The sequence below is a fragment of the Mixophyes fleayi genome, chromosome 1, assembly GCF_038048845.1.
Source record: "Mixophyes fleayi isolate aMixFle1 chromosome 1, aMixFle1.hap1, whole genome shotgun sequence".
Classification (NCBI taxonomy): Eukaryota; Metazoa; Chordata; class Amphibia; order Anura; family Limnodynastidae; genus Mixophyes; species Mixophyes fleayi.
The window spans coordinates 396,574,376-396,588,427 of record NC_134402.1 but is presented as its reverse complement, the minus strand read 5'-3'; the positions used below and the strand labels follow the sequence as shown (position 1 = coordinate 396,588,427).

General features: G+C 39.9%; 1 protein-coding gene across 1 annotated transcript in view; it reads right to left on the bottom strand.

The window, feature by feature from the left end:
* The window catches only part of RHOBTB3 (Rho related BTB domain containing 3), a 53,076-nt gene that overhangs the window by 29,169 nt on the left and 9,855 nt on the right, over positions 1-14,052 (bottom strand). The window contains exons 4-5 of the mRNA XM_075181158.1: positions 11,175-11,329; positions 167-275 (exon numbers count right to left, since the gene is read on the bottom strand). Of these exons, the coding sequence (XP_075037259.1) occupies positions 167-275; positions 11,175-11,329 (264 nt within the window). The remainder of the gene's footprint in view (positions 1-166; positions 276-11,174; positions 11,330-14,052) is intronic.

Genomic DNA, 14,052 nt, shown 5'->3' with positions numbered 1-14,052 from the left:
TATGTCTTTAGTTTTTGGGTAAGGCGTGGGGTGTCTGGAATGGGTCTAGGTAGAAGGGAGCAGAGTGGAGCATTTGGACATTTGTTATAGACATGGCATGAGTTTCCATCATATCCATGAATCTATCAATCAGAAAATAAGTCCTAAAATAAATAAAGATAGGTACCTGGTGGTCCCAGTTTGGGAGGTTTATCCTTAAGGACTTGATTCTTGGTCTTTTGCCTTCCATTTACAGCCGTCCTCTGGTTCATCGTCTGAAGTATGAAATATTCCAACTAAAGATGAAAACATGATAGCACAATAATAGTAAACTTTGTAATCGTTTGATGCCCTGAGCCAATTGTACTATGAATGCGTCATATTTTCTAAGCTGTGTGAGCGAGTTCACCTTTATGGACCCCAGAGGAAAGACATAGGTATTGTTCACTTGACAGTGTGCTCCATACTACTTGTAGCCTTATCAATCCAACATTTCATAGACTTGAATTCAGGGAAGATCACACTGATACATCAACATAGGTTATACAGGTTATTGATAGGTCATGCCAGTGATGACATTTAAGAAGCATGTTAAATCACAGAGCAACATGTGTAGACAATTCTTTTATAATTATTAGTCACTTTTTAAATATGGATAAGTGGTAACATAAGCTAATTAAAAAGTGTATGTCAGTTGGACAAAGCAAGTCCTCTTGTGGTTTTAATAGAGATGATCACTGACCCCCGTGTTTTGGTTTTGGATCTGGATTACCTTCGTGTTTTGGCTTTGGTTTTGCCAAAACCGCCATTGCGTGTTTTGGTTTTGCTCGGTTTTGTTTTGCAATTTGTTAAAAAATTCCATAATTTAGTGCTCCACCTGTTTCTTGGATAAGTGAGGTAATTCTACAGCTAATCAATGTCAACGAGTGCTGACCCCCCCCAGGATGTGTGCTTTTATCAGACACACACCAATCCAGGGTGCCAGACAACGCATTAAAAAGAGCTATTGAAATTCATAGCAAAAAAGGCAGTTGTCTGTCTAATTGTATATCACACCCTACACTTATAGTTAAATAGAAAATAAATCAGCCTGCAAAGACTGGACGATCAATAGAAATGGCCATAGCAGATTTTCAGTTTGGGTCTAGATTACACCCTACACTTATAGTGAAATTGACATTTATTGCTATTTTTGTCTGCACACTTTATCTATCGGTATTATTAGCAAACAGGCTGCTTATTCATTCTTATCCACTGTCCATGAAAAATTCTCCTATTTAAATAGATATATGGAAATCTCTAAATAGAATTAACCAAAGATCAGAACGTTGCCATAAAATTTTCAAAGAAGATTACCCGAATATACAACAGCCCAATGACCTAGATCATTTTGGGACATAAAAAAATTATTGATAAAGGAAACAAAGGGGGCACAAAGTCATTGTTACGTCGTCGGATCTCACAAGATTTGGATTCTATAGGTACCCGCCCTCCACGGCGATCCAGCGCCATTTCACAGAGGGACACAGAAAGGGTAGCACAGTTCTTGGCAGTCTGTAGAGCAGTTGGGCAGCGTCATAGGTAGAATAGAAAGAGGAGGGGTAGCAGTGTTCTTCAAAGTCTAGAGTGACATTCAGCAGAGCTCCATTGCTAATTGTCATTGCTGAAATATGAAATAGGAATAGGGCTAGCAGGCATGGTCTTCTAAATCTGCAGTCACATTGTACTGTGTTCTTAAAATGGATTCACAGCAGTACACAGAAGACCGAAGCTTTATTTAGACAAACACAAATATAGAGAAGGGTGCATAAATTAAGGCAAGACATTAAACAAAACTGCAAACAGTGATGGGGGAATGGGTTGGAGTTTGTAAGGGAGGGGGGCACACAAGCCCAAGATTTTATTGAATAAAAAGACACATAGGGGGAGGAGGGGTAGAGGGAGACAATCATCTGCCTCCTCCTCAGGACTGTCAATGGTGTTACAGTCGCTTAGTGGGCTGTGGATCAGCCTGCGACAGTCCTGGATGGTCATCTTCTTCCTTTTCAAGATGAGGCGATTCCTGGCAAGCCAAATAGCGTCCTTAAAGCAGTTTATAAGGCGCCAGGCCTCCTGGATTGCCCCAATGGTGTGGGTCCCAGGAGATAATCCATAAAATACTGATTGGTTTGAAAAGCAAGTTCCTTAAGTTCATGTTCAAAGTCATCCAACAGTGCCTGTGCAGTGGGACAGTCCCAAAAAATATGCTGTGCTGTTTCCCTTCTGGTGATGCAGAAGGGGCAGTGGACATATCGGCACAGGTTCCGGGAGCGCATGAATGTCTTGAGAGGCAGACCTCCCTATATAGCCATCCATGCAATGTCTTTGTGTCTGTTAGTCAGCCTCTTAGTGGCCACATTCTCCCACACAAGCTTTGTTGTTGCAGCAGGGAGCCCTGGAACAGACACCATAATGTCTTTAACTTTAATAAGCTTGTGGACAGTTTTCGGCTTCCACAAGTCTGGTTTAAGCCCCTCCAGACGGTGCTCCCTCACAAATTGTCCAACATCCAGGTAAAACCAAGGTGTAGTCCGTTTGTAAGGGAAGGAGCTGTCACACTTGTCCCAACCAAGGGTCCTCCAAAGAGGCAGGAGGAAAAAAACAAGAAATGGACTTCCCAGCAGATCAAATGTTCTTTTCAATAAGAGTTCTGTGTATGCAGTTGCAGACAAAGAAGGCTCGCAGCATGGTGGGGATATCCGGGATCCCTTTCCCACCTTTGAGGGCTCCTTGTACATGACCGCCCGCTTCACTCTGTCCATGTATTAGCTGTAGAATTACCACAGTTATCCAAGGAACGGGTGGAGCAATCAAATGAACCATAGCTGATTTCATGATTCATTCTCAGTTTCACTGTACCGGACATGTGGTCAGGGTGATGGCGATCTCCTCGTCATCATCTTCCAAAATTTAGTCTACATGGGCCAGTGACACACCCATTTCCATTTTGCACTACTTTTCTTTTCTGCCACTGCTGTGTGGAAATGTTTCCTAGATGTGCTATGAATTGCCGTGTGTCTGTGCCATTACTCTGTCGCTTACCATCCAGCCAGGTCTCTGCAGTCTTTGTCCAAAAATGTATGAAAATAATATTTAGACCACCTATGAGGTTGTCTAAATTGACTGCAAATGACTTGAAATTAGTGTTATTGAGGATAATAATAAGGTAGGGGGGAAAAAAAAAAAAAAGAGCAAAATTATGTGATTTTAGCAAAAAAAAACTGAGATATTAGGAAAAAATAGGGATGCAAGGGTGGTTTTGCCAAAACCAAAACACAAATGAAATGGTGAAATAAATGGTGATGAGGATGATGATCCCTTGCCCAAATTTAATACGAGAATAACATTCATTGGAAGCACACACGGAAAGAGAAGGTTCACAGACAGAAGAAAACGGGGGACCACCAGGTTCTCTGAAGGACAGTGGGTGCCTATTATACATAAGGAAGTGTTCTGCCGTACTTATTTTACTGACAATTGATTGTTAGATTGGGTTGAGTGCCATTTAATGCAATCTTTGTATGTACACTATACAATCTAAATGTCTTGAGTTTAGAAAACAGCTTTATTATGCATTGCTCAATTTGTTAGCAAACAACAAGGCTTAAAAGACTTGAGTTTCGAAAGCGTATTAATTACTTATAATACATAGCTCATTTTGTTGATAAACAAGTAAAAATAGCAGTGTGTGTATATAATTATATATATATATATATATATATATATATATATATATATATATATATATATATATATATATATACACATATACATATATATATATATATATATACACACATACACACACACACACACACTTATATCATGGTTGCCAACTCTCCCGGAACGTCCGGGAGACTCCCGGAATACTGGGAAATCTCCCGGACTCCCGAGAGAGGACACGAAAATCCCGAATTTTGCGGCCGATTTTGGTGTTGCCGAACTGCGCATGCGCCGGTGACGTCATCGGCGTGATGACGCGACGCGGCTAATCTCCCAGAAGACCCCGGCCATTGCTGCGGAGCACGGAGCTCCCATGCCCACGCTGTGAGTGCCCTCTGGATATAATACAGCCTGTAATACAGTAAGTGAGGAGGCATCTTTTTATGTGTGAGTTCGCCGACACCTCATCTATGTATTTATCTATAAATATCCGCTTTTTGATGACTATAATACAATAGTGGAGTTTGTAGGTTTATTAAAGAAAATATCTTGGCAAACGAATAATATCTTCTACATATTGCTGGACAGTTGATTTTATGGGCTAAGAGACATAAATCTGGGTTTATTGGTATATATGTGCAAATGATGTTAGTGGTCACGAAGGTTGTATTACCTTAGCCAATATTGAGCTAATACTCATTGTAAACGGTTTTATACCAATTTTATACTGGTAATATATGCATTAAAGTTTTAATTGGATAATAAACACTGAGTTTTATATTTATCTATGTACAGTCATTTTTGCAATTGCTGTGGATATTTTACCCAATTGAGGATTCTATTGGTTATCCCTTGTTTTTATTTGACCCCTTGGTTGCCTCCTATCCACGCTGTCATATTTGTATTGTATCATCTATGTTCATCAGTTGTGTTGTTCTAAAGAGAAAACTCTCAATATTGAAACAACCTTATCCATATCTATCCCCACCAGCGGAGTTTATTTTAAATCACTGTTGTGTGTATGTGACCTTTTAATATTTCACTGCAAGATGTCTAGTTGGATGATTTATTTATTTTAACTGAATTAATAAAGTTATTTTTTAATGGGGCAGGAATGCTGATAGGTCCTAATTTTGTTTGAACATTGGTTCATTCTTTTTGTTCTACTATGATATATTTAGGTTAATTGGCTTATGTTTAAAATTTAAACAGAAGCCAATTAACCTACATTCCCTATTATATGGAAACACACACTAGGGTAAATTTAAACTTTAAATTAACCCTAGTATGTGTATCCATATAGTAGGGAATAAACTCTGGGTCTGATGTGAAAGCATTGTGTAATATATAGGTGCTATGTAAATAAAAAAAAAGTTTTGAGGCTGTTAATAAAGTGTGGAGTAAATGAAAACCTGCAGAGAAAGTCAATACTCATTCAGTATTACAATAGTTTGTGTATGTTGCGTACTTGCCATCTTTATATTTCTATTATGGCCCCCGTTGTGAAATAACGCAGTTGCCTCATTTCGTTTTAGGTTAGTGGGCACAATATGACGCGATTCCGTGGGCAGAATGCAGCAGAACAGGCTGCAGAATTATGATTACATGCTGATCAAACTAGTACAGGTTGAGCGGGTCACGCCCAGTGGGCGGAGCGGGTCACGCCCAGTGGGCAGAGCGGGTCATGCCCAGTGGGCGGAGCGGGTCACGCCCACATTGGTTTTTACTTTCTCCCTGAAATTAATTTTCAAAAGTTGGCAAGTATGACTTATATATTGTGGCAAAGAGGCATATTTGTCACAGTTCCCCTATGAGGAATAGGTAAACACAGCTAGTGTGCGGCAGCAGCAGGCTGCAGACAGGGTTAAATTTTCCCTGGGATCCTCTTTCAGCGCATACACACACACAGGTGTTCCACATAGGTGTAATTGGTTTGTTTTGCTGTGATTTGTTTGTAGTGCTTGGGTGGAGGATAAAGACACTGTTTGTATTTGTGGGTGGGACTATTGATGCCAGTAAGTAGCTGGCTAGTAGTCAGGGAACTATTGTTTAGCCAGATGTAGGTTGGTGGGAGATTTTGTGATACGTTTGCTGGATATGACTGTTGTACCATCGCTGAAACTGTTTAACCATCCTGACAACTGCTAATAAACAGTGAAATGGTTCAGCAAACGTGTGTGTGTGTGTGTGTGTGTGTGTGTGTGTGTGTGTGTGTGTGTGTGTGTAGGTTTACATCAAATGAATGGCCTTGCACTACTCACATAGCTTCCCATCATGCCTAAATCATCATAGCTTAAACCTAGTGCCCATAAAACGTACGGAAAAAGATCAAATATCAAAGCCTGTTATGATATAACAGATACCTGAGTGTGAGTCAATCATTCTTCACTAAACAGTTCTGTTACCCCAGTCATAATGACAACAACAATCCTGAAGCAGCTGCTACCATGTAGATTCAAATGAAAAGAATACACACAATTTCATCCAATGAAATGTCAGGACTTCCTTCCTCCATTGTCATCCTGGTGGTTTCTGCCAGTTAAACAACCTTGATTTCATATGTAGGGAAGACACAGTAGTTTCACAGGAAACAATTAGGCTTTCACCACTGTCAAAATAGTGTTTTTTCAGCAATGGAAGAATAATAACAACTTCAATGTGAAAACTGCTGAACTTTCCCCTCATTGGATTAAACCACATAACTTTGGTTTATTTGGCTCTGCACTTAAGATGGGACATGTAAAGCTCCCTGCAGCCAGGGCCATTCTACTTCAAAGATAGTGTGGCCAAACAAAAACAAAAAAAAGCACAGTAGAGGGAGATGGGTTAAATATACAATGAGTACAGTGTTAAAAACAAAAAAAAACAAAAAAAAACAAAACACAAAAATCCATATAAACACATTATTAGTATGTCATTTTAAAATTGTTTAATTGGAGTGTGAGTTAAGTCCTGACCTGAACTTTCCATGACTTAACTGGAACCAGAAAGAGGGATGGAAGGCAAGGGAAATGTGGAGAAAAAGAAAAAGTGTTTGGCTCGAGTTTGTATTGTATGGGTAGGTGGCAAACGTTGCATATGGTGGACATGAGCCATGAAGCTAGCAATCTTTGAACAGGGCTCCAGGAACTAGGCAAAGGGACTGCATTTTGCACAAATGGTTGTATGTGGTGGGCATGAAACTGTTCTGCTTAGCATAGCCTGTAGCGGAGGGTGTAGCACTATGGTGAACGGAAGGCTGTTAATGTTGGCACAAGAATATATGTGCTGTTAATGGGGGTGTTATGCCAAGTAAAGGGTTGATTATGGGATAGGACTGCTGTGGGTATGAGGCTGTTATATATAATACTTGTCCTTTGTATAACAAACACCATTTACTTTCCCTCAATCCTGTTCCCTCTGGCAAGGCACCACATAAATCCCCAAAATATGACCTTATATACCCCAAAAAAGTTGGGCAGCACTATAGTAAAAGGACAAACTTTGTCCAAATTCCATGCTCACTATAGTTAAGAAATAATTACTTACTGATATGTTCATGTTTTTCTTCTCATAGTATTCATGCACATTTGTTCTGCAATAATATTCCACAATCCGCCCCAGTTTTCCTTTTATTGAAATCATACGAGTTCTACTGAATAGCTAGGGCATGGATTATTTTGTAAAGTAATACCGTACAACTAATGATAGAGATATTTTAGGCAATTACAATTTACAAATAAGGCAGAAACACATACAAATTATGTAGAATTATCTCTATAAATATTACGGAAACATCTAGAACAGTGAAAAATATCTGGTTTGGTTCTTAACGTAACCAAGTTTCCCATGGTTTAATATCACCCTTTAAACTAGAGCATTGGAAAATAGAGGATATACGTCACAATTAAAGGCATCAGTACCCTTTTGTACTAGTGAGGACTGTCATGTGATTTGTGCATTAATTTTCTGCCAGTGCTGTATGTAAGGAGAAATAGGCAAGAACAGAGTTCTTTAAGAAATTATTTACAGAAACTAAATAGCTTTAACAACTGTAGATGTGCAGGAAGTAAATGATTTATAGCAGTATTGGCATAAATGTCCCAATCTTTTGTGGAGTAATTACATACAATGGGCCTGATTCATCAAGGCATGTACTCTGAGCGCAACCTGCGTTCAGTATTATATGCACGTATTTAGCCTTTGCGTACTCCCAAATTCATTAAGGCATGGATCTCAAGATATGTATGGGCAGCACGGTGGCTAAGTGGTTAGCACTTCTGCCTCACAGCACTGGGGTCATGAGTTTGATTCCCAACCATGGCCTTATCTGTGTGGAGTTTGTATGTTCTCCCCGTGTTTGTGTGGGTTTCCTCCGGGTGCTCCGGTTTCCTCCCACATTCCAAAAACATATTAGTAGGTTAATTGGCTGCTAACAAATTGACCCTAGTCTGTCTGTCTGTCTATGTGTGTGTGTTAGGGAATTTAGACTGTAAGCTCCAATGGGGCAGGGACTGATGTGAGTGAGTTCTCTGTACAGCGCTGCGGAATTAGTAGCGCTATATAAATAGCTGCGGATGATGATGAGTGAACATTTGAAATCTGGGCCAGGTCTGCTGTGCTCTACTACACAAAGCGTTGCAGGATGCGTCCAATACCTATGCGGATCATAAATTTGCAAAAGAGCACACAATAATAAATAATAATTAAAAAAAATATATAATTAACATCACCTGGTATTAATATAGGCATTAATGATAAAACATTCCATTTTTCTCCCCCGTTAAATATATTTATTAGGATGATCTTAATGTCTGCTGAGCATAAAATACATTTTTACAGTTGCATGTGATTGCAAACATATATGTTATAGCAGGCATACAAGACTGTCACTATTGATCAGGACTAAGACTAGACCTCTCGCTAAAGCAAGAGATAGAGCAGAAAAACAAGTTACTTTCAGACGATCAGAGTTTTGATTCGGACGTAGCTGTGTGCGCTTGAGCTTGGCAGCCCTAACTGTATTACTGACTATGGCAAAACGCCCCTTCCCTGCCCAGTTTACTTCTCAAAACCGTAGGCTGTATTTGCGTACAAAGACGCAGCGGGCAGTGCTGCGTTCTCGGACGTATCTCCCGGTTCTGGGCATGCGCACGGTGATTTTGCAGACGATACGCACAAGATCGGGAGATACGTGTCTTGATGAATCGGGCTCAATATGTGTAAAATGCAGTTACAGGGAGTGTATTGGGGGGGGTTATAATTAGTTGGGGGAAAAATTGGTGTCTTGTAATGTGTGAGGGAGAACTCGATAGTGTTTAAGTGTAATGAATGTAAAGGAGGAGGAGATTGTGGACAGCAAAACCTCGAGAAGATTTCATTTGAGCTGAGAACATTTCAGCATCAATTGTCTGGTACAGGCTATAACAACACAGTGACACAGTCTTGTGTACATATACTGTATATACACCATACCTCCCAACATGTCAGTACCTGGCATTGAGACAGGGGGCGTAGTCACATCACCATGGGGGCGTGACACTCCCCCAGATGGCTTTAGAAACCCCTCTTCACCTTCAAACACTGCAGCACACACCAGTAGTAGGAGAGCTGCAACTGGTCACTGCTGCTCTGCAATACCAATTTATATTAAGGGGGTAATATGAAAATCATTTTCTTAAGGGGGCAATATTAATATTTTATTTTATTACGGGGGCAATATTTGATTTATAGACTGTAAGCCCCAATGGGGCAGGGGCTGATGTGAGTGAGTTCTCTGTACAGCGCTGCAGAATTAGTGGCGCTATATAAATAAATGGTGATGATGATGATTTATAACAAGGGATATTTATTTATGATGGGTACAACACTTAATATGTCATGATGGGGACACCATTTACAGTGCACTTGAGGCGCTAGGTGTGCCAGCATGAACTTTCGCCCCTAGGATGAAATATTAAAGTGTAGCTTTTGTTACAAAAACTTTATTATTGCTCCCTTAACAAAATGATATACCAATATTACCCCCTCAAAATAAGTATAAGTCTGGAATATACTATTTTGACACATTGGTATCTTTTGCTGTTCCTCATAGCTCCATGACTCTAACCCATACTTGCCAACTTTTTAATTTTGGCCTCCGGGAGTTCCCGGAGGAAAAGTGGGCATGTGGGGGCAGGGCCCCGGAATCACATTATTTTTGACCCTGCCCCCATGACGCAATTGCTTAATTTTACCGCAGGGGGGGGGGGCAAAATGACGCTATTCCCATAGAATTGCGTCATGGAGGCTCCAAATCCTTCCCACTTCCACTAGGAAGTGGACATATGTGGCAAAATGTCCTACTCTCCCGGGTATCGTGGAGACCTATCCGGAATTCGGGAGTCTCCCAGAATGAATGGCCAAGTATGCTCCAACCTTCACAATGTCTAATCTGATTTGATCGCTTATGAAATATCCACATTTTTATAACACTTATCTTGTTAATCCGAGTTGTGAAGCCGAGTTGTGAACCTAGTGAAATGAAGTCCTATAAAAGAGTTTTTAATACCAAGAAGTGACAGTTTTATCATTGACAGAACCATCTCTCTGCAGCAGTTCCTATGGGATGGATTCCATTTTTACTTGCCCACTGAACATAATTAGTCAAGTAGAATCTGGATGAATGATTTGCTGAAACAAAAGCAGCGCAGTCTGTAACACCGGAGGGTGACCTAGGAGTTTGGCATGAGCAGCAACAGTTTGGTGAACAATTAGACAACCAGATAACGGTGCCTGTCACTGTAACATCGAAGTCAGTTTGTGAATCTCCTGCCCCAATCCCACAAACACTTTGGAACAACATGTGAGCAAATTCTTAATTTGGATGAATTCTTTTCATTTATTTACTTAACAGGCTGTTGCATAGGATATGCTTAAAGCTTAATTTAGGATACGTGTGGCTTGGAATACTAACAGGATGCAATTTATGCTCCCGTAAAGCCCTGGTAAGTCTAATTTACATGCTCCTGGATATGGCTTCAGGAAAACAAGAAAAAGCCTATGAGGAAGAATACATCAGTCAGGATGCAGCCTTAAAAACAACACTGTTAATATTCTGCAATGAACAAGGATATATTTCTACCTAGAAACAAAAACAAAACAAAAAAGAAGCGTAGAAACAACTTCACCTTGCACCGATTTAATAAGTGAACATGAGATTGATTGCAATTAAACCAGATTGTCAAATTTCTTAATATGACGCACACTATTAGGACAGATTCAGCAGAGAAAATTGTAATTTTATTTTTCTCATATGGAACAGATGCCATCGATTCTGTGCATCACCTGACAGTCATGTCTAATTACTTTCATACATGTCCAATGAGCTGTATATAATGTTTTCCTTATATTGACTCTGACAATAGACACATGAAGCAATAATGATAACATGATCAAATAGAACTTGCTTTCCACGACAGACATCTGAGCAACCAAAACAGGGATTATTTCTCACAAATGTACATTGCACTTACCAATCCTCCAAAGTATTTCACCACGTAGAAGTCATTCAGAGCGTGCAGCTCTAGGTAAGTCCCTCCTATGTCCTTGGCAAGTTGATTCCCTTCTAAAGCAGTAACACATATTTCTCTGTCAGAAGTGCACATAGGGCAAGTGCAGGGGGGACCATCTAAAAATAAATTACATTTACTAACTCCATAATTGTGTTTGTCTACCAGTCTCTATTAGAGCATTGATGCATAGACAGAGTGGCTGAATCAGGCATACTCTGCATTCACACTTGGGCAGCACTGAGACAATGCTCTTTTGTACAAAGTTAGCGATTGAGCATGGCTTACAATGCTGGAATAGTCTCCTGGGAACCAGTTTTAATGTGTCCTGGTTTTCCCACAACACCCCTCCCGCTTTGTCCTAACTAGAACTTTTAACTAATAATACTTATTTTCCCATAATTCAGATTGGTATTCCTCACACAGTAACACAATTAAAAAGATATGTTTTACCTTATTTAGCTATGAAAAGTAAGAAATGTGTATTTTGGAGGAAGCGTTCAGTCACATGGATGTCTCCGTTTTGCATTTGAACATTTTACTAACCCTTCCAGCACCAGTTTTAAAAAACCCTCATCATCATCTACTTATATAGCGCCACTAATTTCGCAGCGTTGTACAGAGAAAGAGAGAGAGAGACACTAGGGTCAATTTGATAGCTGCCAATTAACCTACCAGTATGTTTTTGAAGTGTGGGAGGAAACCGAAGCACCCGGAGGAAACCCACACAAACACGTTGAGAACATACAAACTCCACACAGATAATAAGGCCATGGTCGGGAATCAAACCACAGTGCTATCAGGCAGAAGTGCTATCCACCAACAAACATGTAGTGGCATTACTTACTCTCTAAATGATAGGATACAAAGTGAAGACATTACCTTGAACACAGAGTGTTCCCTCATCCTTCAAAGTGGCATTTATGGTCTCACACTTACCCTCAGATCATTACTGCTGTTGCTGACATTGTCTATTGTCTCCCTGCTATTGCCCCTCACATCTGACTACACATGGACATACAGGAGTTGGTAGATCCGAAATACTCTAACCCCAGCTGCTTTATCTCCTACTGACCAGTTTTGCAGAATACCTACTATAGCTGCTCAGAACCAGAACAAATGTGCCTTTTTTAGGACTAGTCCCACCCACCTCAAACTTGCTTACACATAAACATGCAGGAGTTAACCGAGATATGGCATTTTAGGGGCTAACTTTGACTGAAGACTGTGACACTGAAACCTCGTCTGGGACAGGGCTACCCTACCTCTGGTTTGGACAAATATGCAGTACATTCTATTGGGAACTTTGCCATTCCAGAACAATATTCAAAAAGAAAGAGGCGGAAAGAAGTGTATATAAGGGCTCTCCGGGATTATTTGTAGTCAATAATTAAAACATCAGTTTTATTTAGTATGCATTCAAATCAAAGGATGGCTCAATCAATTCCAAGAAAGTGGTGAAATATAAATTAAAAACAAGGTGTAAATGGTGAAAAAAAGAGCTGTGAGTGAGTTATAAATGCAGAAGAATCTGTATTCGCTTTTACCACCTGTTTGTTTAATCAATATACACTTTTATTTGTGTGTTATTACTCCACTGGCTGCTTCAAGGTAGTTATATCACAATGATAAGGCCATCGGTATCTAGACTCAATAGCAGAATCTACAATAAATAATTAGATATATAATATTGTTGAAAGATATTACAATCCTAAGTGTGACGAATATGTATTATTGTTATTTTCCCTTAATAATCAGGTAAGACTATGTATATTGTATGCAACCTTGTAATGTAATCTCAATGTGTACTTTGCTAAGAGACATGAGTCTGAACCCATGCAAGTGTCAATCTGTTGAAATTAGCCAGAGAGACAGGTAACCATCACTGAGGCGTTGTTTGGTATGAAGAGGATGTGGACCTGACCAGCCAAGCCGAATGAGTAGAGCCGAGAACTCAGGTCCTGTGAACATTCCCAATTTCAGGACATCCCTAGCTCACTTTGAAAGTCCAGTGACATGTGGGAGATCAATCTGTCCTTATTGAGAGCTAAACTCCAAAAGTGGGGGGGGGGGGGTTTAGATCTATGTGGGAAAAGGTTTAAAATCTTCTGCTTTAGACATCACAGTGTGCATTTTCATGAGGGGGTTAATCAAGACTCAAATGTCCCATATTTCTTACTTGTGTTCCCTACACACACGCCAAGTCTTACGTAGCAAGTAGTGACTCTGGTTTTATTTCCCATCTTATTTTCTGAAACTTATTTGTGCAACTTAATGTATGCCACAGGTTTTCTGAAGCACTTTGATGTTTATTTTATTTGTCAGGATGGATAAATTATCTTCAGCAAACAAAATGAAACTTTCACAGCAATAAACATAATCCAATAGCCCTCAAATCTGGATATAACAGTTAGGTCCCTAACTGGTCACTGGCCACTTGTTGACCCTGGCCTTCCACACACAGATCAAACCCAGCTTTTTAAGCTTCCTGTCAGGCCTTGCTCTGGATGACTCCTGAAATGATTAGACCAGGTGCTCCACCTGGTCTCCATGTGTGTGTGGATTTAACCCTCTCTGCACCATTAGGCTCTTTCCTCTATTAGATGGTACCAAAATGTCCCAATTGCCACACTTCTTATAAACTTTTTTATAACTAAGCCTTGGAAACATTTTTCAGATTAAATACATTTAATCTAGTGTGTCCTCCATGATTCTTTCTTAATTTACAAAGCCCAGGGAGGCTCATGCTACATGTGTATGTGATTAACGTGTGAAACATTAATACGTGGGTTTGGTGAACATAAAGACTTCATAATAAATCCTTTGTGGTGGCAGAAAAGGT